This window comes from Orcinus orca, chromosome 9 (genome assembly GCF_937001465.1).
Source record: "Orcinus orca chromosome 9, mOrcOrc1.1, whole genome shotgun sequence".
NCBI lineage: Eukaryota > Metazoa > Chordata > Mammalia > Artiodactyla > Delphinidae > Orcinus > Orcinus orca.
The window spans coordinates 85075865-85099579 of NC_064567.1; the positions used below are offsets into that span (position 1 = coordinate 85075865).

Here is a 23715-nt window from a genome sequence, read left to right on the forward strand (position 1 = left end):
CTGCATCAAGTCTTGCCCAGTAAATAGAGTTGTACGATAGGGGAAGAAATAATGTATAAACAGGCTACAGAAACTTGGAAGGAAAAGAAGAAAACTTTTCCTTCCTATTTAAGGGATGGCTGAGATCTGACAGGCATGAGGCAGATGGTATTTAAAACACCTGACTCCTCCTCTGGAGTTGTTTACCCATCCACACAGAGGGACACTGCTGAAATCAGGGTGAATTGTCCTTATGGACATAACTGTAAAAACTGATACACTAAGAACCCCGAGATTTGAAAGACTTATGCAGACCCAGTCGACTAAGAACACAAGGACTTGTGAACTGCTGAAATGAGGGGGTGTCATGAAGCTTCTGCTGCTTGTGCTTATATAATCAGGGGCAATAATAACTGACCTCTGAAGACTCCTTCTTTTCTAGTATTCCTTAATTCTATGTTTCTTTTTTTTTATAACGGGGAAATAGTACAATGACTCATACAGTAACAACATTCTATGTTTTGTACAGCAGTGCAAAAAATGGTTCTGCCTCAAGATATGAAGAGGAAGTTCAAACTGTACAATTCTTATGTTTCCTACTACTCAGGAATAGGCCAAAAAAAAAAAGAAAGAAATCAAAAAAAGGAATAGGCAGGTTGCTTTGGCTAACATATTAGAGGCCAAAAGCAAAGAAAAGAAAAAAAAAGGGACAAAATGTTGAAAATGGGACAGTTTAAGACAGCTGGAGATGAAGAAACTTTAAATGGATTGTAATTCAGTAGTCTCCCCTTACCCTGGGGGGATATATTCTAAAACCGGTTGGATGCCTGAAATCACAAATAGCACTGAACCCTATGTATACTATGTTTTTCCTACAATACATACGATAAAGTTTAATTTATAAATTAGGTACAGCAAGAGAATATTCAAGTTGCCAGCATCACTACTCTTATGCTTTGGGGCCATTATTAAGTAAAATAAGGGTACATGAATATGACGGTAGATCTGATAACTGAGATGGCTGCTAAGTGACTAACAGGTGGGTAGCGCATGCAGTGTGTGGATGTGCTGGGCAAAGGCATGATTAACTAACTGGGAGGGATGGAGCAGGACAGTGCAAGATTTCATCATGCTACTCAGAACAGCACACAATTTACAACTTATGAATTATTTCTGGAATTTTCCATTTAATATTTTCAGACGGTGGTTGACCCCAAGTACCTCACAGAAAATGAAACCTCGGACAGGTGGTCTACTGTACGGTGGAAATAACTCAGGCTTTGCAGTTAGACATATTAAGTTCAAATTTCAGCTCTACCACCAACTGACCAACTGACACAAGCTACTGAATTGTGTTGTGCCTCAGCATTCTCATCTGTCAAAGACAACAGCATTTATCTTTTAGATTTTTTTAGAATTAAAGGCAACATATGCATTATTTCCAACACATGCCCAGTATATTAAAGGCACTTGATAAATGTAGCCATTATTGTTAAAAACAAATAGTAGAATTTTATTAGTAAAGCCTCTAGTAACATGCATAGAGTGACAAAATAGTATAGCAGTAGTAGTCCCAAGAACACCAAAAGAAAAGTAACAGGAAAACAAAAATACTTATATACCTATAGGAAAGCCAAGCCAGGCATAACATGGAAGAGTGGTTTGGGCTCCCTCTCCTGCCATAGCAAAAGATTTCAAGTCAGGTTTTCTTCATTGACCTAGCAGGAAAAATTTGCCTCTAAAGCAGAAGTATAATTACTTCTTCTTTTTTCAATATATTGTAAAACAAAGATATTAAGTAGTGAGATATTATAATTGGTATCTAGGTTACAGAATTAAACCACTCTAGTCACTGAATCTTACACTATAGTTGTTATATAAAATGTGACAAATATTGAGCTTCCCTGGTGGCACAGTGGTTAAGAATCCGCCTGCCAATGCAGGGGACACGGGTTCGAGCCCTGGTCTGGGAAGATCCCACATGCTGCAGAGCAACAGAGCCCGTGTGCCACAACTACTGAGCCTGCACTCTAGAGCTCGCAAGACACAACTACTGCAGCCCACGTGCCTAGAGCCTGTGCTCCACAACAAGAGAAGCCACTGCAATGAGAAGCCCAAGCACCGCAACGAAGAGTAACTCCCGCTCACCACAACTAGAGAAAGCCTGCATGCAGCAATGAAGACCCAACACTGCCGAAAATAATAAATAAATTTTAAAAATAAATAAATTTATTTTTTTAAAAGAGAAATGCATAATAAAAGACCCTTGACTATCCAGCCCCAATTTCTCTTTAAAAAAAAAAAAGTGACACATTCTAGACCTCTTAAGTCGACATTATACAATTATTTAGTTAAAATTATACTCTATAATGCAAACAGTAAATCATATAGTTCTTTCCGGTTAATGTAATAACATAAGTGGGAACAAATGCTCTTTTTATACACTCCTAATTATATTTTTTCATACAACCAATTAAGGTTCTAAATTTTTAAAAGTTATGTATTTAGCTAATACCACTAAATAACTCTCCTATAGGTGCTTTATCTATTTCAGTTCAATGTAGAATATGCTCTTAATAAAATTTTACAAAACAAATATACCTATTAAGGCCCTAATAAGTATACAGGGAGGAACTGTTTCAAACTTCCAAAGCTAGGTTAGAAGAAGGCTTGCTGTTTCCACCCAGGTCTCTTGGTCTCCTTCTGCCATGTAAGAAATCCTACTATCCTGATGAGGAGATCATGTAAAAAGGTACCGAGGTGACAGGAGAGAGAGGGGACCAGCTCAGCATCTCATCATCCCTGACAGGCAACAGGCACATGAGTAAAGTCATCATGGACTCACCAGACAAGACTAACCATCAAATGAACACCACTGAGTAACCCCAGTCAGCCCCGAATGAAGCAAAATTACCTAGCCAATCCTGCTGAATTCCTGACCCAGAACATCATTAGATACAATAAAATGGTTGTTGTTTTAAGCCTCCAAGTTTTAGGTTAGTTTGTTACACAGCAATACCTAATGCAGCCTTCACAAAATCTTCTTATGCTCAAAGAAGTTGGGCTAAGTTATGTATGTACAAGACATGCAATGACTTCAGAGAAATGTTAAAACAGAGTATCTTATAAAAACAACTGATATTTTAAAATCTACGATGAAGGGCTAGAATAAAGATGCTTAGCAATATATAATGTCAAAGCTATAAAGAGAATCAAACATCTATAAATTATTTCCTGCCTCAGTATCTGTGACACTGCATAGCTCAGTTTTCCTATGTAGTTCCCATGAATGTTACACTTCATATAACGCTCTAACTAGAACTTCTTTAACTCTTTATTGAAATCCTACCACACTGTCTTTCAAAGTTTCTCTCAAAACACCCTCTCCTTCCTCCTGCATCCCTTCGGGAGAGGAAAGGGATTCTTAAGAAAGAAAGGGATTCTTAACATCTACCTGCGCCCACTCCCACTAGCTACCACCACTACTTTCCATTTGCCTTGTGGTATTTAACTTACTGTACTAAATATTATAACTACTTTTTCTAGTACCCTGCTAGATTGTTTAAGTTACTTGAAGGCATGGACAGCAAACTATTGATTTAGTCATTTTTGTTAACACCTACCACAGCATCTAAGTACTAAAAATGTTTAAGTTGAATAATTATACACTCTGCTACTAGAGATCTCAGATTTTAAAGACAAACACAATGCTTGATGTACCACAAACAAATCACTTCCTGAACGTTACAAAGTAATCTTTCTGTAATTCAACCTGTTCCTGATTATAATTGATAACCTTTCACTGTTATAAAATTATATACCCAATTATCAAGTACATGTAGAAAAACCAAAAGCTTTCTTATATACCAGTAATAATCTGGAAAAAAAAACTCCCCAAAATAAAACAAAATACAAGAAAACTCATAATATGTATTAAATATCAATAAATTTTACAGAGATATAAAAGAATAGGTAAAGATATACATGTAGCTTTTAAGTACAAAGATAATTCTGTAACAATTACAGTTTGCCCCTAATTCAATCAATATATTTAATAAAAATCTCTATGGGACGGGGGGGGGAGGGGGTACTTTACAAAATAACTCTTAAGTTAATCAAAAAGGAAAAATAAGAGTAAAGGAACCTTGATCCAAAACTCAAATACAGGGCTTCCCTGGTGGCGCAGTGGTTAAGAGTCCGCCTGCCGATGCAGGGGACACGGGTTCATGCCCTGGTCCGGGAAGATCCCACACGCCGCGGAGCGGCTGGGCCCGTGAGGCGTGGCCGCTGAGCCTGCACGTCCGGAGCCTGTGCTCCGCAACGGGAGAGGCCACAACAGTGAGAGGCCCGCGTACTGGAGAAACAAACAAACAAACAAAAAAACAAAACTCAAATACAAAAATTTTCCGAAGGCATCACAGACCTAAATTTAAAACCTAAAACTATAGAGTATCTAAAAGAAAACATAAGAGAAAACCTATATGACCTTGGGTTAGGCAAAGCTCCCTTAATTCAGACACAAAAAGCACAAACCATAAAAGAAATAAATTATAAAGTGGACCTAATCAAAATTCAAATTTTCTGCTGTGAAAAAGTATAAAGGACAATATTAAGAGAAAGAAAAGCCAAGGAATTGGAGAATATATTTGCAAAAATACGTATCTCATATGGAACTTGTTCACAGTGTAGAGAACTTTCACAATTTCCTAATAATAAGAAAACACCCAATAATAGACAATTTGAACAGACATGCACAGAAGAGAGATAGGGATGGAAAATAAGCACATGAAAAGATGTTCAACATCACTAATCATCAGGAATTGCAAATTAAAACCACAATGAAATACTACTACATGTCCACTAGGATGGCTAAAATTTAGTAAACTGACAATATGAAAGGGCTAGTGGGAATGAAAAATGGTACAGCCACTTTAGAAAAGTTTGACAGTTTCTTATGAAGTTAAACATGCACTTAACCATACAACCCAGCAATTCTACTTCTAGGTATTTACGGAAGAGAAATGAAAACATATATCTATCCCAAGATTTGTATGTAAATGTTTGTAGCAGGCTTTTTAATAATTATCAAAAACTAGAAACAATCCAAATGTCCATCAACTGGCAAACGAAAAACCAAAGTGTGGTGTCTCCATACAATGAACTACTACTAGAAATAGAAAAGAATGAACTGATTAATGTAACAACTCAAAAGCAACATGCTAAGTGAAAGAAGCCAAACATGAAAAAAGTTAGATAGTTCAACTTAAAAGACATTCTGAAAAAGGCAAAACCATTGGGACATAAAACAGATCACCCCCAGAATGGAAGTAGTGGGAGAGCACTAAGTGGCAAGAGGGAACTTTTTTTAAAAATTTTATTGAACTATAGTTGATTTACAGCATTGTGTTAATTTCTGCTGTACAGCAAAGGGACCCAGTTACATATATTCTTTCTCATTATCTTTTCCCCTCATGGTTTATCACAGAATATTGAATATAGTTCCCTGTGCTATGCAGTAAGACCTTGTTTATCCATCCGATATATAATAGCTTGCATCTGCTAATCCCAAACTCCCAATCTTCCCTCCCTCATCCCCCCTTCCCCTTGGCAACCATAAGTCTGTTCTCTATGTCTGTGAGTCTGTTTCTATTTTGTTATGTTCATTTGTGTTGCATTTTAGATTCCACATATAAGTGATATCATACGGTATTTTTTTTTCTCTTTCTGATTTACTTTGATTACTATGATATAATCTCTAGGTCCATCCATGTTGCTGCAAATGGCATTATTTCATTCTTTTTTAATGGCTCAGTAATATTCCACTGTATATATACACCACATCTTCTTTATCCTGGCATCTGTTGATGGACATTTAGGTTGTTTCCAAGCCTTAGCTATTGTAAACAGTGCTTCTATGAACATAGGGGTGCATGTGTCTTTTCAAATTATAGTCTTGTCTAGGTATATGCCTAGGAGTATATAGCATCTCTATTTTTAGTTTTTTTAAGGAACCTCCACACTGTTTTCCATAGTGGCTGCACCAATTTACATGGGTGGCTGCACCCAATTAAATCAACATTGCAGGAGGGTTCCCTTTTCTCCTTACCCTCTCCAGCATTTATTATTCGTACTTTTTAAAATTAATTAATTTGTTTGTTTGTTTGTTTTTGGCTGCGTTTGGTCTTCGTTGCTGCGCACACACTTTCTCTAGTTGCAGCGAGCAGGGGCTACTCTTCATTGCAGTGCGTGGGCTTCTCGTTGCGGTGGCTTCTCTTATTGCGGAGCACGGGCTCTAGGCATGCGGGCTTCAGTAGTTGTGGCTTGCAGGCTCTAGAGCGCAGGCTCAGTAGTTGTGGCACACAGGCTTAGTTGCTCCGCGACATGTGGGATCTTCCCGGACCAGGGCTCGAACCCGTGGCCCTGCACTGGCAGGCGGATTTTTAAGCACTGTACCACCAGGGAAGTCCCTATTTGTAGACTTTTTAATGACGGCCATTCTGACCAGTGTGAGGTGGTACCTCATTGTAGTTTTGATTTGCATTTCAAAGAGGGAAATTTTTGATTTTTAGTAGTATGTGATAAAAGCTGGCATTCTATATCTGTGTGGAAAGGAAAAACGATTCAGTGAATGGTATTAAAAACTAATTACTGGGGGCTTCCCTGGCGATGCAGTGGTTGAGAGTCCGTCTGCCGATGCAGGGGACACGGGTTCGTGCCCTGGTCCGGGAAGATCCCACATGCCGTGGAGCGGCTAGGCCCGTGAGCCACGGCCGCTGAGCCTGTGCGTCGGGAGCCTGTGGTCCGCAACAGGAGAGGCCACAACAGTGAGAGGCCCGCGTACCGCAAAAAAAGAAAAAAACAACAACTAATTACTGGAACAAAATTAATTATGATTCCTACCTAATTTTATGTCTAAATAAATTCCAAACAGAGCAAAGGTTTTCATTTATAATTGCATTACAGATTTTGTAAACAAGCTCAGATTAAAAATATAAAATATCCTGTTTGTACAATGTGTAGTAAGTTTAATTTTTTGAGGTTAGAATATATAAAATAGCAATTGTGATAATTCAAGATGAGTCAAACATTCAATTATTATTATCCACACAGTTCATTTTCTTTCTAGTTATCATGCCATTAATACCTGCCTCTTGTGCTCACCTGACAATCTGCCCATTGTTTGTGAACAGCTGGTCAACTTCTCATCCCATTATCACCTTCCGCTGTTTTCACATTTGAAATAACCTGCCAAGATTTTCCTGAACAACAATCAGACATCTCTTCTGAGGAGGCAAAAACAGCCGTAACGTAGTGCAACTTATTCATTTCTCAAAGTTATCAAGTACCCAGAAGTTGAAGGCCTGACCTGAAACAAGATAATCACAGCCCCAGATTCCAGAGAGCTTACAGTCTGGTGAAGAAGACAACTAAACATGTGATTAAAATGAAGTGAAGAAAATGAAAAGACAACCCTCAGAATGGGAGAAAATATTTGCAAACAAAGCAATCGACAAGGGATTAATCTCCAAAACATACAGACAGCTCATGCAGTTCAATATCACAAACAACCCAATCAAAAAATGGGCAGAGGGGCTTCCCTGGTGGCGCAGTTGTTGGGAGTCCGCCTGCCGATGCAGGGGACGCGGGTTCGTGCCCCGGTCCGGGAAGATCCCACGTGCCGCGGAGCGGCTGGGCCCGTGAGCCATGGCCGCTGAGCCTGCGCGTCTGGGGCCTGTGCTCCGCAGCGGGGGAGGCCACAGCAGTGAGAGGCCCGCATACAGCCAAAAAAAAAAAAAAAAAATGGGCAGAGGATCTAAATAGACATTTCTCCAAAGACGACATACAGATGGTTAAAAAGCACATGAAAAGATGCTCAACATCACTAATTATTAGAGAAATGCAACTCAAAACTACAATGAGGTATCACCTCACACCAGTCAGAATGGCCATCATTTAAAAGTCTACAAATAATAAATGCTGGAGAGGGTATGGAGAAAAGAGAACCCTCCTACACTGTCGGTGGGAATGTAAATTGATACAGCCACTATGGAGCATATGGAGGTTCCTTAAAAAACTAAAAATAGAGCTACCATATGATCCAGCAATCCCACTCCTGGGCATGTATCTGGAGAAAACCATAATTCGAAAAGATACACGCACCCCATTGTTCTCTGCAGTGCTATTTACAGTAGCCAGGACATGGAAGCAACCTAAATGTCCATCAACAGAGGAATGGGTAAAGAAGATGTGGTACATATATACAATGGAGTATTATTCAGCCATGAAAAAGAATGAAATAATGCCATTTGCAGCAACATGGATGGACCTAGAGATCATCATACTAAGTGAAGGAAGTCAGAGACAGATATCATATGATATTGCTTATATGTGGAATCTAAAAAAGGCTATAAATGAACTTATCTACAATACAGAAACAGAGTTACAGATGTAGAAAATAAACTTATGGTTACCAGGAGGTAAGTGGGGGGGATAAATTGGAAGATTGGGACTGACATATACACACTAGTATATATAAAATAGATAACTAATGAGGACCTACTGTATAGTACAGGGAACTCTACTCAATTGTCTGTAATGGCATATATGGAAAAAAATCTAAAAAAGAGTGGATATATATATAATAGATTTGCTTTGCTGTACACTTGAAACTAACACAACATTGTAAATCAACTATACCCCAATAAAAATTTAAAAAAAAAATGAAGTGAAGAAAGTCAGGATATGGCAAAGTGATATGGGAAGAGACAGCAAGGAGACCTAATCTAGTCCAGGGAGTAGCAAAGGCCTCCCTTTCAAGTTCAGTCCTAAAAGATGAGTAAGTTCAGTGGAGTAGAAGTGTGGAACTAGAGATGGAAGGATAATGGATGCAGAAAGTTCTAGGCAGCAAGGAGCACTGAGGAGAAGCTGAAGAGCTAAACGAGGATATGATCATCCAGAACCTTAGGGGACATTTTAAGGAATTTGAACATCATCTCATAAACAGAAAAGTGACATCAAATAGGCATTTAGATCTCTAGTTATCACTTAGGCTGTAGAATGAAAAATGAAATGAAAGATCATAGATGTGAAGTAGAGAGCCCAATAAGGAAGCAGTTATACAATAACTGAGGTTAGAGATAATTAGGCTAGAGATAATTAGCTTTCAACTAATACTAAAAGAAAGGAAGGCATAAAAGTAGATAGATGGGAAAGACAGTGGCTAGAAGCGAAAAGATCTGGCTACAGGTGTGATAAAGTTAAAGTGGAGAATTCAGTATTCAAACTTGAGCACTGAGGTAAGGAGCATACATAGAAAGACAAATTTGGGTAAGGGAGACAATGAGTTGTGAACATATTACTCTTACAGTTCTATGGACCACCTAATAGTGGTCATGTCAAGGAGGCAACTGAATACACAGATCTAAACCTCTGGACTAAGCTAAGATTTGAGGAGTGCTAACAATAGACATAAGAAAACTAACAGGGTCATTAGCAAAGCCAGAGAGTCTACTACTGTAAAAGGGCCCCAAACTAAACCAAATGCTAAAATAGCTGCAGCAGAGATAAGGAAAATGGCAGGGGATGCTAAAAGGGGAAGGACAAATGGAATGTAAACTGTCAAACTGTTGAGTGGAGTGAAGGTTAAGGGACCATGCCTAATCTTGGGGTTTTTAGAGACCTTTTGAAGACTGTGAACAGCTGGTTACCTAAGAATTAATGATCTGAGATTATTTGCTCCTCACAGAAAAAGCCCTCCACATACACACACTGAAGCACACATGTTAACTGAACAGAATCTCCTACATACAGAGCAACATTTTTAAACCTCACCCTTGGACTCACTACTAATTTGACATGCATCTGATAACAGAACTTTAATAAGGTACTTTCCTCCATCTCAAACTCACATCCATCTTTTTGAACCAGTTCTCTTACAGGCATACCCACATTTTTTCAAAAAATGCTTATTCTCTCCATCTGAAAGCATAAAATAACACGTAAATTCTCCTTTCTTGCTATATATTTGAAAACCATGATGCCCTATCATATAATCCCTCTTAAAATCTTCCTTTTCATGTCCAGGAGCACCAATCATTTCACCACTAAAATCACGTCATTTCACTACTACAGTAGTCTCCAATACCCCTGACTCTACAATTTTCTCAGCCAATCTCTCCTAAACAATGCTACTAAAGTAATATTCCTAAAATACCAGTTTGAATATATTATCGCCCTACTAAAAAACTGTGCCTTGCTGTTGCCCACAGAATGAAGTCTGAACTCCTTATCCAGACAAACAGAAAGCAGATTATGGCAGACTTTCAACTGCCATGCAGTCCTATCTCACAACTTTGTACAAAATCATCAATCCCAGCCAAATGGTTCTTCTCACAGACCACTGAACATGCCAGACACACTCCTGTCTCTACAATCTTGCTCACACCATCCCTCCTGCGTAACAAGCCTGTCTCCATCATCTCCATTTACATAAGTCCTAATTTTCCATCAAAGCTCAGTTCATTTACTTGGCAAACTATCTCACAATGCAAGGTACAATTCTGGATGAAGGAGTTTTAAAAATATTAACATGGTTTGCACAGTAGTTTAGAGAGAGAGCTCTGAGGTCAAACTATCTAAAGATCTGAAACCTAGATTTACTACTTATTTCATATCCTTCAGCAAGTCATTTAAATTATTCTGAGCTTCCATAAAGCACTTTCAAAAGTCTACTATCTAACTAAACTTTAAAGAAGTTGTGAAAATTAAATAAAAATTTATATAAAGTGCTGAGTATATAGTTCTATAAATGTTAACCCTTGTTCTTATTTTTGTTGTTTCTGTCCTCAAGAAGCTTATATTCTAGCACAAACTGCACCTAAGTACTCACTGCATCAGCTTGTGGCCCATCTCAAAAAAGCTTGACAGAATTTACTAATTCTGACATTTTCATTATCCTCAAAGGAGAAAACCAAAAGTATACTGTTCTGGTTTCTTTTGTATTAATTAAATTTTTTTCATGATAAAAAGTTGAATATTTTCCCAAAAAAGTTAAATATTTTAAATCTAAAATTCAAAAAAAGTACAAAGTTTAATGTACCTTCAGAAATAAAAATGTTTAAAGTGATAAAAAATTAGTTTAGTTGGTAAGAGTGTACATTTATCATTAATTCTCCTTAATCACACACACACAAAGATTTTATATAAGCCACAATTATTTCATCAGAATTCTTTTTACTCTAACTGAAAAAATATCATTATCTTTTCAATATCCTATTTTAAGTAGTTTATCTGTAATTTGAAACTTTAATTCATTTGAGGATGGTGAAAAATTAATGACATTTACTATAATAACTGGAAACCTCTGACATATAAACTTCTTTCAGCAAGTTAGTATGGTTCATACTAATACCAAAAATTCTCAGAAACCAGGATACCAATGGGAAAACTATACAGGTTATACATACCCATGAATTCAGTGAAACTAAACGTGTCCAATGTGTTATACAGGAAAGAATGGTTAGGAACTAATATCCCTACAAATGCTTACCATATACCAGGCTCATGTAATTCTAACAACCATGCTGTGGACACCGATAATAACAGATGAGTATGAGCTCGAAAAGATTAAGTGATTTCACCAGTGTCCCACAAATAGGAACAAATCAAAATAAGGCTAAAATTTAAGATCTCTTCTTGAAAAACATACCACAACAATAGGGAAAAAAAGAACTAGAAACATAAATTCCACCTTTAATGTAACTAGGAGATACTGTAACTGTAACCTGAGATATAATTTATAAAGACAGAACGTTGATGGTGGAATGGTAAATGACCTGGCATAAATGGAAGAAGGTTAAGGTAAGTCCCTATAGAAAGAAATAATGACAAAGAACCCTGTTTACTCTGCAGCACCCCAGAAGGGCTTAGAAATGGGAGGTGCTGGGAAAGGCAAGATGACAGAACCACACTGCTTCACCCCCCGCCCACGCTCCCACCCCCACACTCCTAAGGGAATGAGAGGTGTTCAGCAAAACTGAATCACACGGTGGCTCCAGCCTCAGGGGCGACACACACAGAAAAAGGGAGAAGCGAGTGCTGGTATGAATACAAGGAGACTAAGTGAAAATTTAGAAACTGGTGAGACCTGTAGTAGCTTTCTTCCTCCACCCAGCACTAGAACTCTGCCATCAATACTCATTACTTCTGCCAATCCTCTCCTCGCTCCATTATTCCACTTATGCAGACGGACAGAAAAATGAAGGACCATTATTTGAAGAAACTGAAAGCCTTCTTACCCACCACCTAGAGAAGAAAAAATAAAGATAAAAACAAGGGAGTTCATTAGTCACTAAGCTATGCTCATGCATGCCCAGTGAGCTTTCAATTAGTTTTGCAACATTCTCTTGAATATGAAGGAACTGCTGAGGATCACACAGATCTGAAGAAAGCCTTCAACAACAAAAGAAAGAGACCAAAACAAACAGAAAAAAGAAGAACCAAAAACAATGCAAGGCATGGAAGAAAATGTCAAAGAAACTGTAATTAATATCCTTGAAGAGATAACAGAAGATGCTGTACCCATGAAAAAGAAACAAGATGCTATAATACAGAAATAGAGAAGAGCTCATAAAACCTTTTTTTTTAAAAGATACCTGAAATTTTAAAATTCAGTGAAAGGGTTGAACTCTCCCAGATAGGACAAAAGACAGTTTTTTGGAGATCAAATTTCTCAGCATCAACATTGGAAGCCAAGCAATAAAGGAACACCTCCAAACTTTTAAGGAAAAATGATTTCCAACAGTCAAGTGTGACTCAACAGCACAACAGTCAAGTGTGAGGGTAAAAACGAACCCCCCCCAAAATACCTCATGCACTCTTTCACGGTAATAGTAGAGAAACCAAAAAGAAGGAATAAACTAAAAGGAAGGCATGGGATCCAGGAAAAAAGGGACTCAACAAAAGTGAAAAAAATTCCCAGAATGTCCCAAGATAACAGCTTTGCAGCAGGCCTAAACGGAAAACAATCCAGAATAAAGCAGGAAGGACAGCTACAGAAGGGATGACTACAGGAATAAGTGGAAGTGGTAAGTTTATGTGACAGATTTGACCATGTGGAAAATTGTACTGAGAAGCATTTTACCGAGCTGCTGGAGGATACAGAAAGACAAAACTAAGCAAATGAAAAAACAAGGCATGAAAAGCAAAAGGTTACACGGGAAAACTAAATCATAGTAAACTACTATCTCAGCAGTGACAAATATTTGGTTGGAATGATGAAAACTCTCAACGTGAATTTAACCTGAAATTGCAGAATAACAGTATTAGAAAGATGGAGGAAAAGCCTAGTTTGAAAAACCTTTTAACATCTATCCCTTTAAAATCATTGATAATTACATACCTCAAATTATTCAATTCTAAGGAAAGCCTCTATTTTCATTAAATTCTGTAACTACACTTTCAAGGCAAAAATTTAGTGAAATGCACTGGTTTTGTCTTGGGCTACTTCACAGGGTCATTTTAAGGAAATAAGGTAATAAATGCAAAGCAAAAATTCTAACAAAAATTAGAAGATCTATACAAGTTTTACTGGTTACTGGAATCAGTTAAGGCAGCTTATTATCTAGTAATATGTTTGTTCTATTGTTTGCTATAATTCTTTTTTTTAATATTTATGTATATATTTATTTTGGCTATGCCTGGTCTCAGTTGTGGCACACGGGGTCTTCGTTGCAGCATGTGGCATCCTCAGTTGCAGCATACAGGATCTTCTTACTGCAGCATACAGGATCTTCTAGTTGCAGCATGTGGACTTCTTAGTTGCAGCATGCATGTGGGACCTAGCTCCCCAACCAGGGATCGAACCTGGGCCCCCTGAACTGGGAACACGGAATCTTACCCACTGGACCGCCACACAAGTCCCTGTTTGTTGTAATTCTAAATGTTGGACACCTTCAGCACATGTTCACTTTTACCTTCCACATTTACCAGTTAATAATTTATTTAATCTTACAGGAAAATGGGCTGCGAACTCTTTAGTAGTTTACCTCTTTATACACCAAAATTTTTATTTCATAGTTTTAAAAATCTAGGACTTCCCCGGTGGCTCACTCGTTGGGAGTCCGTCTGCCAATGCAGGGGACACGGGTTCGAGCCCTGGTCCGGGAGGATCCCACATGCCGTGGAGCAACTAAGCCCGTGCACCACAGCTGCTGAGCCTGTGCTCTAGAGCCCATGAGCCACAAGGGCTTAAGCCCAGGCGCCTGGAGCCTGTGCTCTGCAACAAGAGAGGCCACCATAATAAGAGGCCTGCGCACAGCAGCGAGGAGTAGCCCCCGCTGGCGCAACTGGAGAGAGCCCGTGGGCAACAATGAAGACCCAACGCAGACAAAAATAAATAAATAAATTTTAAAAATAAAATAAAAAATAAAACTAATTTTAAAAAATCTAAAATGTTTTGCACTTTTCTTTTTATAAGAAATAAATTTAACTTTTACTTGATGACTCAGGCTGTCATGCAAGTCGGCTACAGTACTATGACTAGATGGCCTCAGAGGTTTTAGGTCTGTAAGGCATCAACCCTTATGCTAAATGGACATAAACTGGTATGCTTTTATAACCTTCCTGTTCATCACTCTTAACTTTCAGATCTACTGTCAACGATCCTTCCTCTATCTGGATTGACCCATCTTTTATTTACTATGGGGTTAAAAAAAAATCATCATGCTTCTGACTCAACATTTACTAAATGCCCTGCCTTTCATACACACACTTTCATTTAATCCAAATAACTTTTGTTAGAATGGTAGTCAATGTAAAAATTTAGCAGTTCTGACTAAAGACTTTAAAAAAAACTACTACAAATAAATACAGGAGTTTAATTGCTTAATGGAGTTTGGGGGCTGCATCTTTTGGATGGTTTGGGGGGTTTTGTTTGTTTTTTGAGAGAAGGATTTATTTTCCTTGCTTTGGTGTCTTTATAACTAATTTCCAGTTCTGATCAAGATTGGTCAATCAATGATCTATGGGATAATTGTGGGAGTCACTGAACTATCCTATGTGCTATCCTATCAACTATCCAACTTAGAGCAATACCAAAAAGAGATATATACTTAAAACTACAGACACGTGGTCATCCATTCACTAAGACTTTCACAAAAAACGCAGAAAAATGAGAAATGTATTGCAAATTAGGACTTTTATATTTGCAATTATATCTATATTAAATGCATGTATATAATTTTGTTATTTTAATACTTCTGTTGCTTAAAAAATTTCTTAGTTGAATAAAACAGAACCTCAATTCAGTTAAATCTGAACTTCAGAAGGATATGAGTACTTCCCAAATTAAGAGGTAAAGATTTTCACCATTAAATGTATCACCAAGACACTGAAAAGCAATCCTTCTCATTGATTTTTAGTTATTCCTCTATAAAATAGCAGCATTTCCATTAAAAAAAAGAAAGAAAGAAAAGAAAATCTTACCATAGTGTTACTATCTAGTCACTACTCAAAAAACCTACATAAATCATGGAATAGAAGCTATCATTGCTTATATTCAGGCTTAATAATGTAAGCTGTAGCCTTCAAAAGGAGGATTCTAAATGTAATTTAAAAGACTAGAAAACTTTCTCTTTAACAGTCATTTCACTTTAAAAGCAATTTATGTGCTCCAGAGAATTGTTAAAGAATGCTTACTTATTTATTTTCAGCCATTCCAATACATCGACAATGTTATACCCATATTCACGTTCTCATTCAAAGAACTTAGAAGAGCAAATACACTGTTTACACATCACAAATAAGACTGATATTGAGCTGCAAATGCTGACTTCCAGGTACCTTCAAATTTTAAATGTAATTATTAAAACAAAATTGCTTTAAAATACTAATCACCTAAAATCCCAGCCTAAAAGTCGTATAAATTCCATCCTCAAAACCACTTTCCTGGAAACAACACTCTCCAAAGCTGAGGGATCCTTTACCTTGTGCCAGAGTACCTGATGCCTATGCTTAGACGTCAAAGCTTTGCTACAGGCAAAATATCAAAAAAGTAACACTGTTGCTACATACTCGTGCACAACATTTTTAAAAATTGCGAAAATATACCTTTCTAATTCAAACAGAGAATTTTTCATGATCTAAGCTACCATTAGATCAGCAACGCTAAAACTGCTTGACATTTCATTTTTCCTAAAACAAACAAAAATACTTTCACGATACTGTGTATCAATGTACATTTATAATAAAGATCACTACGTGCTTTAAGCTTTTGATCACATAAAGATCTAATTTTCAACCAGTCTCCACGTTGTACCACTGTCAAAACTGTGTATCAAACATCTAAATAGGTAGGACCATCTATTTTATAGAAATACTTCCTGAAAATTATATGACTAGCCTACTTTTTAAAAGAAAACCGCGCAGTCGTGTCTGAAAAGAACGCTTAAGAATTTGCCTTTCTCTGATGCTAAAACATTTTGCAGCAAGTACTTGGTCTGGCCAAAAAACGTCAATGCTCCTGATTTTATCATTTGCTGCAGGAAAAAAAGAATATGGCTGAAAATTCTTTCTGAAGGGTGGTATTTCAAACAGGACCACTCACAACACTTAAGAATACGGAGCGGAGAGGAGGGTGGAGGGAGGGTACCTTATGAAACAGCACACTCCGGGCCCTGCACACTACCTCATTTCCCTAATAGGGATGAAAAGCTCAGGCCTCTGGTAGCTTCCAGCTGACGCCAATGCTCTCCACACCCCTTTTTTTGACAGGATTTTCTGGCGTTGGAGCCTGTGTCACAAATACAAATTCCGTGATCACGTCTAAACGGTCTAATAATCAAGCATCTTCTACAGGACCAAACCCTTTGCGATTCCATTCCCTCCCATCTCCCTCTGTAGCGAAACACACCTAGGCGGGTCCTCTACATCGAATTCTACAAATCCTGCCGCGCATTATCGAGGCAGAAACGATACAGAAAATAGATTTCAGCCATCCCCCTCGATGCTACCGAAATTACAGGCTCCATTTCCTGTCCCCATGGGGACCGCAAAATCTCCGAGAGAGAACCGGACGCCTCCCGCCCCCTCCAGGCTGGCGCAAGCGGCCCCCGCGCTCCCCCTGCCTGGGCCCCGCGGGCGCGAGCGGGTGGCGAGGACCCGGGGCGCCCTCCCTTCCCCCCACCCGGCGCCGGCACCCACCTCTCGGCAGCGGCTTCATCTCCCCATTCTCCTCGCGGGCTGCCCCGCCGGCCTCGCCTGCCCCGCCGAGGCCGTGCCTCCTCCTTTCCTTCTCTCGCTTCTCCTTGGGTCTGCGCGGCTTGGCGTTGGCTGAGGAGGCGGCGGCCGGCAGCAGGAGATGGTGAGGCTGAGCGTGCAGCAGCGTAGGAGGGACCAGCAGTTTGCGCGGCACCGGCTGGGACGAGGAAGCAGAGGCTGAGGAGGGGACGGCCGTGCCAGCGGAGAAAGAGAAATTGCTCCGAGCAGAGGACGGGGAGGGGGCAGCAGACAGAGCGGCGAAGCTCCAAGACCCAGGGCTGCCATAGCTCTGAGGCGAAGGTGCCGCGGAAGACTGCAGCTGCTTGCTGTTGCCGCCGCTGCCTCCTTCTCCGTTCAGTCTCCGCGGCGTCTTCTTCTCCTCAGTCCGGATCTTCTTGGCAGACAGAGGACCCGGCGGGTCCCGAGAGGGGGGCTGCAGCTTGGAAAACGGTTCTTTCTCCGAGACGGCGGCGGGGCCGCAGTGCACTAGGCTCGGCGGTTCCGCCATTTTGCGCTCCTGTTGTATTTACTCTCCTCCGCTCCCAGGCGCGGGGCAGGGGCGGGCTCTCCTCAGGGGGCAGGGAAGGGGCGGAGCGGCCGGGCCCTCCATTGGGCGAGCCACGCTGAGGGATATCTTAAGAACCAATCAAAAGCGCGAGTCTGGAGCCGAAGTTGTGGGGGGAATCGCCAAGCGTACCAGTTTTGGAGGTCACAGGGCCGCAGGGCGCGGCTAATGGCGGAGCAAGCTGTGAGAGGAGGGTCGTCCAGTTGTCGTCAGCGTGAACGCGGGTGCCCAGTGAGTGTCTGAGAGAACCCCAACTCCAGACCCCAAAGTCTGCCCCGGCCCCGCGCTCCTCTCTGCCTCGTCGACTTTGTCTTATACCACTGTCCCTTCCTTTTTCTCTGGGGGGGTCCTTTTGGTCCCTCCCCTGCCTTTTCCCGCTCAGAAAGCCGAATTTCGCAGATTCTCAGCTCCGAGGAGAAAATTTTGCCGGAAATTAAATCCTTCCTTCTGTTAGGCAGTAGTCGATTGATGGGAGGAGCTAAAAGTCACTTGGTGTCCTGACAAGATGTGTTACTCTTTTGCTAAGATCGTCATCTCTAATGCTTTGAGGGAGGTAACTTCTGCACACCTAGAACTTTCGGATTACTACCGAGCTTGAAGGTAAGACTCTCCTGGAGAATTTTTTTTTTCAAGCGCTTGTGATTAGACCGTTAAAGCTTTTAATTTTATTATCATTATTATAACTCAGATTCGCTAAGAAAAATTCACTAGCGATATTTATAGATGTTTGAAAAGCAAGTTTTTTTTTTTAAGTGTGTATTTTAGCGTTTAGTTAGCAGTCTGAGTGTTAGATGTTTTGTAAGCGCGTGCTGTGAATTGTACCTTAGAAGATAAGGAATTTGAGAAGATGGGTTACAGTAATTGCAACCAAGTGAAGAGTACGATTATAATTTTACTCTAAGGTCTTACATGAGACCAAGAAGTCAAAGGAACAGATGTAAAAATAAAAGTAGTCAAATGAGGAGATGACCAGTCAGAGGATATTTTGAGTCCCAAAAGGTGCCCTAAGCTGCCTGTAACTTTGTGGAAAACAATTAAAAGTAACTTTCCAGAATTACCAGTTCTCGTGACCTCATGAAGTTGGAATTCTTTATTTTGTTTTCACTTTTGAGGGGTAAAGGGGATTGGTTTTAATAATATTTTGGAGTCAAAATTTAATATTGGTTTATAGACTTTTTTTGAGGTGCATCAAATTTTTAAAGTAATGAAAACTATTCACTGTACTTTAATGCATAGCAATGAAAGCAAGTGTAAGCTGTGTAGTTGGAATTGACTGACAGTAGATGTCTTACTGAAAAGTGTGGACAGAGATTATGGAGCTGGAAATCATCTGCTACTGACTAGCTTTGTGACCTCAGTCAGGGTGTTCTTTATCTGTCTGAACTTCTGTTTCATTTATTAAGTGAGTATATTTGATTACATGATTACTAAGATCCCTGCTGCGCCCTAAACTTCGGCTGTATTTAAGAAGCTTTTCAAAATCACACTGAAATTATTACAATTAAAATAACTGCTTAATTGTTGGCCCTCCAGATATGAGAGTGTCTCTTATATACATAATATAGTGCCTGTAAATTTGCACCATTTATACCCTTATCTTCCCTGCAGAAGTCTGGAAAATCTGACTTCTTAAGGGCCCAGCTAAAGTGGACTCTCACCTGAATTCGTTACTAATTGCACTATATTCTTTTATACACTCTTATCAAGGCAGACCCTAAATTTATAGAGCCTGAGCAAGAGTGTGGTTATGGAGGTTCACAGACCGTGTGTCTAAATATTTAAGTTATAAATCAAGATAACAAACTATTATTAAAAATATATTCTACTCTCCTACCTTGGCAAATCTACTTAAATAATGATCTGGACAGCCAGGTTTAAATTTAGAATTCTTAGACTTCTGGAGTCCCCAGACTGACCCTGTTCTCTTCCCATTCCCAACTTCTTCACACACCTCACCCAGCATGTCCAAGCTATGTCCACATCTTGAACCCCCTGCAAATAGTGATGTGTAATCAGCTGCTCCATCTGCCCTCAGATCTAGCCACTCTGAAAGAGGAGTGCAGGCTCAAGGGACAGACATGGCCCCTTGACCTCATGGACTCCTTGTCCTTTGCAGCAGGAGGAGGGTACTCACTCAGGTCTAAGGGCAGTACTGTTACAAAACATGCTCAATTATCTGTCTTTTCTCCCATGTAATCAGCCATTCCCTTACAACTAGGTCATTCCTAACAACATTAAACTAGGAGAGAATTCCCACTACTGTCACCAATTCCTACTGGCTTAATCTCTACTGCCACTAAAACCATCCACTTCTCTCCATGTCCATTTTTGGTACCCTATTCCAAGTACCACCCCTCTCACCTGGATGACAACAGTAGCCTTTTTTCTGGTCTTCTTATACTCCAGTTTTCTCCAGTCTGCCTACCATTCTACCCAGAATGCACTTTTCAAAGATAAATCTGATCTTGTCACTTTTCCTTGCTTCAGACCCATCAATGCCTTCCATTTCTCTTAGGATAAAGAACAAAATCCTTAAATGACCAACAAAACCCATCATGATCTAGCCCCTTCCTCTTCTATCTCAAAGTAAAAGGTCTTCAATTTCCAGAATGCACCATACTGTCTTACAATTTAGGAATATTATATATGTTGTTTCCTCTACCCAACTGCTTTTCTCTTTACCTGATGCTTATGTGATGATTTGGATAATGGGCATAAGGGAGGCAGATGTCATTAATACCTCCTACATTTCTAACCTGCGTGACTTGATGGACAGTGGGACCATTCACTGAGCTAGGAGACACTGGAAGAGTGACAAGTTTGGGATGCTCTTTGATCTTGGACCTGATGAACATGAGGTACCTATGAGACATCACATCCTTTGGATCTCAGCTCAAGCTAAGCCTCACTTCCTTGGAGAAGCCTTCGCTCCCTGTCAAGACTAGATTCCTAACTTGCTGGTTCCTTTTCTTCTTGTCCCCATTTCTTTTCACTTGTTGTTGTTGTTTACTCACTTATTATCTCTCCCACCTCTTTTCATTCCTCCTCTAACAGCTAACAGCTCTATTGAAAACATACTACCCTGTACCCTGGTTCTCCATCTTCTTGTCTGACACCTGGCTGCCCTCTGAGGACACAGACTGTACTTTTTTTTCTCTCTCTCTCTCATATGCTATTTTAATTAATTTTTATTGGGGAGTTGGGGATTCTTAGGGTTATGTCATTGCTCTTTATCTGACTCTCAATATCTCTATGTGATATTACGCATCGCAGTGTCTTCTGATTTATTAGAAATGCTGTCAATTCCCAAGTCTTTCTCTCCTGCCTTGACCTTCTGCCCAATTCCTGACTCTTATCCAGATGCTAAATGTATGTTGCCCCTTTTGTAGCCACTTACACCTCAGATTTTATATCATCCATTCTCATCCTCCCATGTGTCATTCTCCTGCATTTTTTATCCACGTTAACATTCAAGCTACAAGCCTGGGACTCTTCTTTGACTTCTTTTTTCCTCTCACCCTCTGCGTTAGTCAGTCACTGTCTCTAGCCAGTTTCTCTTCTCCATTCCCACTGCTGCCTCTTGCCTTCAGGCCTCAAGTCAGCTTGGATTTTGTCAATGATCCCTTCCTAACTGTAAGTCTTCCATCTTCTAAACTATCCTCCATGCTGCTTCCAAAATTATATTTCTAAAATATTAACCTGATTATGCCTCAGTCTCTTCACTAATTCCCTTTGGCATATGGGATAAAAGTCACACTTTCCAGTGTAAATACAAGCCATTCTTTTTTTTTTTTTTTGCGGTACGCGGGCCTCTCACTGTTGTGGCCTCTCCCATTGCGGAGCACAGGCTCCGGACGCGCAGGCTCAGCGGCCATGGCTCACGGGCCCAGCCGCTCCGCGGCATGTGGGATCTTCCCGGACCGGGGCACGAACCCGTGTCCCCTACATTGGCAGGCGGACTCTACATTGGCAGGCGGACTCTCAACCACTGTGCCACCAGGGGAGCCCAAGCCATTCTTGATATAACCCCAGCACTCCTTTCTCTGTCACTCTCCTACAGCTTTCCTCTGTTTCATCTATTCTGAACTATGTGTAATTGCCAAAAGAGTGGCATTCTTTGTCGCTCTGTGCATTCTGCCTGTCATACCCCTCCAAGATTGGGTTCAAGCATCTCCCTAGTACTGTGCTTCCTGACCTGCCAAATCAGAGTTGATCGTTCCTTTGTGCCATCATCATTCTGCCTAGGAGCATTTAACTCAGTGGTCTCTGCTTCTAGCCTGAGAGCCTCCGTAAGAGCAGGGATGATGCATTATTTATATTTGTATGCATAGTATCTGGGACATGGTTAGAAAACAAATGTTGAAAAGAAGTATATAAAGAGCAGTTTTGATCTTTATGGTAAGATGAGGATCAGAGGTTACAATCAAATGGTCTTGATAGGTTAAAAAAATAATAAGGCAGGTTGACTATAATATAATAGGAAGTGGTGAGGACTGTGGAAACTGGGAATTATATGCCTTATCTACAAGGTACATTGCTGATTGTTCCTATATGGAAATGAAGCAGGCCTACTTGCTAAATATCTAGATTTTTTTAATGTGAGGTTTCCTAAGAACCTGTGCAAGCCAGACACAACGTATCTGTGGGTCACGTAACCCAGTCTGACTTCTGATCTAGAAAAAAGTGACTTAACTTCGGATAAGGTAGCCTTTGAGGGTTTTGTTTGTTTGTTAACTCAGGGCCCTTCCTTTGTCAATTGCTAGAATAGACAGATACTAAGCAAATATATGTGAACTCGTAGCCACGATAAATGTGTGTTAGCAGTGTTTAGAGCTGTCCTCCTAGAATCTGGTTTTCTCTGTGTATAATGTCCTCCAGTATTCCTGAGCCTAACTGATTTTTGCTCTGCAGTATACTATCCTCTGGCCTTGTCCAGGTTCCTGACACCCTGAGCTTTTTTTTTTTTTTTAATTTATTTATTTATGGCTGTGTCGAGTCTGCATTGCTGCACACGGTCTTTCTCTAGTTGCGGTGAGCGGGGGCTACTCTTCCTTGCCGTGCGTGGGCTTCTCATTGCGGTGGCTTCTTTTGTTGCAGAGCATGGGCTCTAGGCGCGCAGACTTCAGTAGTTGCGGCACGCGGGCTCAGGAGTTGTGGCTTGCGGGCCCTAGAGCGTGGGCTCAGTAGTTGTGGCGCACGGGCTTAGTTACTCCGCAGCATGTGGGATCTTCCCGGACCAGGGCTTGAACCCGTGTCCCCTGCACTGGCAGGCGGATTCTTAACCACTGCACCACCAGGGAAGTCCCCCCTCTGCTTTATGAAACCCTGTATTAACCTTAAAGACATCCCTTCTACCCTTCTGGCATGGAAATCTCAAAGTCCTACCTCTATCACACTGACCTGCACATCTTTATGTGTCTTTCTTTTGTGAATCAACATTGACCAGTTATAAAGGGTGGTTCTATGCCTTAGGAAAGTCTGATCTTTTCAACTTTCATGTTGTCAGTTCTAATTTAGTCCACACTTAACAGGAGCCAGCAAACTTGTTCTGTAAAGAGCCAGATAGTAAATATTTTAGGCTTTGCAGACCACATGTCTCTCTAGCAACTACTGCTTGTAGCACAAAAGCAGCCATAGACAATATATTAATGAGTGGGCATGGCTGTGTTCCAGTAAAACTATAAAAATAGGCAGGCTAGATTTGGACTGCAATATATAGTTTGCTGACTCTTGCTCTAGGATTTTGATTTCTACCTTTGATTTCTACCTTTATATCATATGGAAAAATGGAAAGAACATCTCTTCCACGCTCCCCTTTGCTCCTGCTGCATCAGTCACATGGCTTTCTCTCTGTTCCTTGATCATGCCCAGTCCTGCCTAAGACCCTTGGCCCAGGCTAGTTCCCTGCCTGGAAC

The 23715-nt window shown here is 40.2% G+C and overlaps 1 protein-coding gene across 1 annotated transcript in view; it reads right to left on the reverse strand.

The window, feature by feature from the left end:
- RSBN1L (round spermatid basic protein 1 like) overlaps nucleotides 1-17743 on the reverse strand; it is a 61937-nt gene extending 44194 nt beyond the window's left edge. Inside the window, exon 1 of the mRNA XM_004263394.4 lies at nucleotides 17179-17743. Coding sequence (XP_004263442.1) covers nucleotides 17179-17743 — 565 coding nt within the window. The remainder of the gene's footprint in view (nucleotides 1-17178) is intronic.
- Between the last annotated feature and the right edge of the window lie 5972 nt (nucleotides 17744-23715).